This window comes from Arachis ipaensis, chromosome B7 (assembly GCF_059453495.1).
Source record: "Arachis ipaensis isolate K30076 ecotype BB chromosome B7, ASM5945349v1, whole genome shotgun sequence".
In the NCBI taxonomy this organism is placed as follows: domain Eukaryota; kingdom Viridiplantae; phylum Streptophyta; class Magnoliopsida; order Fabales; family Fabaceae; genus Arachis; species Arachis ipaensis.
Genome location: NC_142442.1, coordinates 46,243,277 through 46,247,694, shown reverse-complemented (window position 1 = coordinate 46,247,694; position 4,418 = coordinate 46,243,277). Strand labels below are relative to the sequence as shown.

The 4,418-nt window shown below is 33.4% G+C and overlaps 1 protein-coding gene across 1 annotated transcript; it reads left to right on the top strand.

The window, feature by feature from the left end:
* The first annotated feature begins 2,277 nt into the window (after nucleotides 1-2,277).
* LOC107608050 (RING-H2 finger protein ATL54-like) lies at nucleotides 2,278-3,743 on the top strand. Its single transcript, XM_016309942.3, has one exon. It carries the CDS (start codon nucleotides 2,382-2,384, stop codon nucleotides 3,384-3,386), a length of 1,005 nt encoding a protein of 334 aa, XP_016165428.1. The 5' UTR covers nucleotides 2,278-2,381; the 3' UTR covers nucleotides 3,387-3,743.
* Nucleotides 3,744-4,418: the final 675 nt, after the last annotated feature.

The following is a 4,418-nucleotide window of genomic DNA, read 5'->3' as shown; positions in this document are numbered from 1 at the left end:
GTGATCTTTAATAACTGTCCTCATTAATAGGCTTGTGATTGATCTTTCAAAGGTTGCGACATTGAAGAACAGAATGCCTCAAAGTTCTTATGGAATAGGCAACGAGACCCATGTAGTGCGTGGCTTGTTCCACGTTATACGTGACTTGAGAAAGTGATCCTGGAGTGTCATTTATGGGCTCACGTACAACGTGAAGTAGGCTGTGTTGTACATGAGCCAATTTCCTAGCTTTATTCCTTGCCCTAACGTAGTACGTGGAAAATTCCACGTATTACGTGAAATCCAACTTGTGCATACGCACACTTTGCCAAACGTTCCTATGTATATTGTGCATATGCATGCATGTGTGTGTACGCACATCTTCTACGTAATACGTGAAACTATCTACGTACTACGTGAAATGTTTAATGATAGTCATTTGTGCGTACGCACACTTCTTTTTCCTCTTTTCACGTAGTACGCTCTCTTGTTTACGTACAACGCTAATGCTTCTTTTTGCTTTCCAAGAGCTTTCTGTTCCAGAGAGCTTTCTTTTTACATGCTTTCCATTCTCTTTCTTTGTGTTTTCCTTCATTGTTTATTTCACAAAATCTCTTAATAAATCACTTGTAAAAAAACTAAAGATGTGCATGTATCATTGTCTTTTGAGTTTTGTTATGTATAAATATATATGTGTATAGACTTCTCTTTTTATATGTTTTACTTTTGTACTTCATAGAGGCTTAACGGAGAACTAGGATTTATTTTGAATGCATTTGGGAGACTTGGGATTGTGTGTGTATATATATATATTCTCCGGCTGGCCTTGATTTCGTAGGTCAAGTTAGGAGCTTGATATTTACTTTTCTTTGTACGCAAAGTTTTGTTTACGTGAGTGATGTGCTTTCGTTTTGCAACTATTGTTTAAACTTTTCTTCAGAGTTTTTTGTTATAAATTCCTTTCAACTATTATTATGTATATATTTTAGAGGTCGTAATACCTCACCGCCTCAACTTTATGACTTAAGCGTAAAGTTCTGTGTGGTAGGGTGTTATAGTTATTACTAGTGAAATTTTGTAAAATTTTTCTATTAATAAATGTATTATTAAGTACATTGGAAACTTTTTTTTATTTATAGAATTAGTTCCTAAAAGATGGGTTATTTTCTAAATTTATTTCTAAAAAATTTTATCAATTAAATTAGTCTTTTAAATATTACAAATTAATTATTTTTGTCCTTTTGCCACTCAATTAATAGTTTCTATCAACAATTTATGATATCAAACGTTAACTTAACTGATGGCATACATAAGAGCTAACATGTCTAATTATTAGACGCTGAACAAATATGTTTATAAAAATCTATCAATTCAATCTATTTTTTCAATTACATAAACCATAATGATACTAAATTGATGAATTTTATAAATATATTTATTCAGTGTCTAATTAAATATTTTAGGTGTCATATATGATATAAGTAATGAAAACTATTAATTGAGTGACTGAAATACGAAAATGATTAATTTATAATCTTTGACGATCAATTTGTTTAATAAAATTTTTCAATAACAAATTTAAAGAATGAGCAATTTTTTAAAAATTAATTTGACTATTATTTCTTTTTCTATTAAGCACCTCAATTAGTGGCTTAGAGAAGCAAAGAAACTCTTTAATGTCTTCCATTCCTTCTCTTCGTCTCTCCAAACCAAAAGTTACAGAAAGATTAGTTTCTCGGTTGTTAGGACTTTGGAGAGGGATACTTTTTTAACTTTTAGGTATCAAAATATTAAGAGGATTATTTCAAAATAAAGCAAACAATTTGTTTTAAATGAAACTGCAAGAATTTAAAAAGAAAAAAGTGGATTTCGACACACAATGATACCTGAACAACCTAAGTTTTTTTTTAGAAAAATATTTAAATGTATCAATATAATGATATTTCAATCATTTTTAATTATTGATATTAATTATAAAAAATATATATTAAATATATAATTAAAATCAACTGTTAAAATTCACTAAAACACCAATATACCGATATACTTAAAAGCTTTTCAGTTTTATTATTACGTGTAAAACAATCAATCCAACTTAAAATATAAAGAATATAAATAAAGAGGGAAGAAGGAGCAGCATGTAGCCCTGTAGGTTCTTTCAAACTCGTTATCGATTACCAAACACAACAAACAACACATCATCAGACTTCAGAGTCCACTAAACTTCCGAAAGAGACACTAAAACAACACAAACAAAAAATTAAATAAATGAAATAAAATAAATTAAAAACCAAACCAGTCCTTCTCATTTAATAAAAATCCAAATACGCTTCTCTTCTCACCAACATCCCAGTTATTCATCATTTCCTTTCTCTAATTGCGCTTTGTTAAAGCACTCTCCGATGGCATGGAAACACAGAAAGCTCTTCCCAGCACAAACAAACCAAACCCAAGATTGTTCTGGGTTATGTGACCCTGCATGTCCGTACAACTGTTACACCAATTACCCTGACTACTATTTTTCACCACCACCACCACCTTCTTCCACCATTTCTGACCACTCCGGCAACCACATCTCCTCCTACTTAATCATCCTCATATCGTTATTCTCTGTCATTTTCCTTCTCATCTGTCTATACGTCGTGAAACTTAAGTGCTACGCCGCCTGGTGCAGGCGGAGGCTCGTAAACGGCTCTGTCCGCACGCAGTCGGACGACGAGTTTGTCAGTGAAAATCAAATTGATCATCCGGTGTGGCTAATAGCCACGGTTGGTTTGCAACAATCCGTTATAAATTCTATAACCGCTTGCCGGTACAGAAAGGACGACGGTTTGGTTGAAGGAATAGAGTGCTCTGTTTGCTTGAACGAGTTTCAAGAAGGGGAAACGTTGAGGCTCTTGCCCAAGTGTAGTCACGCTTTTCACATTCCGTGTATTGACACGTGGCTACGCTCTCATACAAATTGTCCTCTTTGCCGAGCTCGTATTGTTTCTAACAACAATGCAAATTCTGAAACAGGAATTTCAAATTCGATCTCAGTGGGTCAAGAAAACGGTGGTAGTGGTAACGGTTTTAGAAGGAATCCGAATCAAGAGGAATCGAGAATCGAGGGTGGATTAAGCAGCGATAATATGTTTACTAATTTCGACATGGAAAACAGTCCTGGAGCAGGAGAGGTCAGCGAGTTAGTTGAAATTGAAGGAAGATTCAGTGAGGAATCGAATTCGAAGGAGCGAGTGGATTTCGATACATGTCATAGTGTTTCTTCCCAGGTACTCATTGATCTAATTCAGGTTCGTGGGATTCCGACTGATGAGATACAAACGGAGATTGTAGCGAATTCAGAACCTGAAATTCACACGGCAGATCATATAGAAGATGGTGACAGAGTTGCAGAACGTGGATAGGAATGAATCAAAAAGGGATGTGAAACAAAGCGTGGTTCTTCAATTGAAGAATGTTTGTATATAGGTCCGGCTTCTATGCAAAGGTCATCCTCATGCAATTGAAGGATTCTATAGGTTCCATGACCATAAGTGTAAACTCAACTGATCCCTGTTGTTATTATTTACTATTATTATTTTGGGTTCAATTTCAATCTGTTTATTAAGATGTACATAGAAAAATGGCTTGAGATATGTTAGCATGATCTTTGCAGTTTTGCTTCGTAACTATGAAGGCACCATTGAAAACAATACAGAGCTATAGAGTTTTGCTTATGCTGCTATGCTTCATGTGCCTTTGAAAAGCTTGATTTTGTGTTCCACAATTTTATTCTTTTAGCAATCGTCAAACATAAAACAAATACTATATATATATATATAGGTTTTTGCTTCGGTACGATGATAAATTACCGATACGTTTAAAATATAGACAAATAATAATATGGCATGTGAAATTTATTTTCTACATCAGTATCTAATTTTTTTGAAAAAAAAATTATATTATATCACTACTTTTACTAAAACATTCTTATAATTTAATAAAAAAAAATATTTTTTATTTAATTTTATAAAAAGACCTAAATATCTCTACTTTATTCCATTAGACAAAAATACCATTTTAAATCAATTAAAATTCAAAATTCAACTAATCCTAATTTTATATTTTTAAATAATTTAAACAACAGAATAAAAACATATTTGAAAAAAAAAATTAAAAAATTATTCTTTCATCTAGAAAAACCCTATCTTTGAACACCGTTTCTGAAAAATAAAAAATATCAAACATTGTTCTTCATCTTTTTAAGGTTGTCTAGCGTTATTCTCTCCTCTTCCTATCTCTCCTTCTCTCTCTCCCTGGAGCTCGATCTCTCTCATCTGTCTCACAGTGGCGGCGCACTCGAGCTCTCTCCCTCTCTCGTCTCCGGTCTCGCAATCAAGGTCGTTGTCGCTCTTCTCGTCTCCGGGACTGCTCGTCGTCGTTGCTCTCTGTCTCGT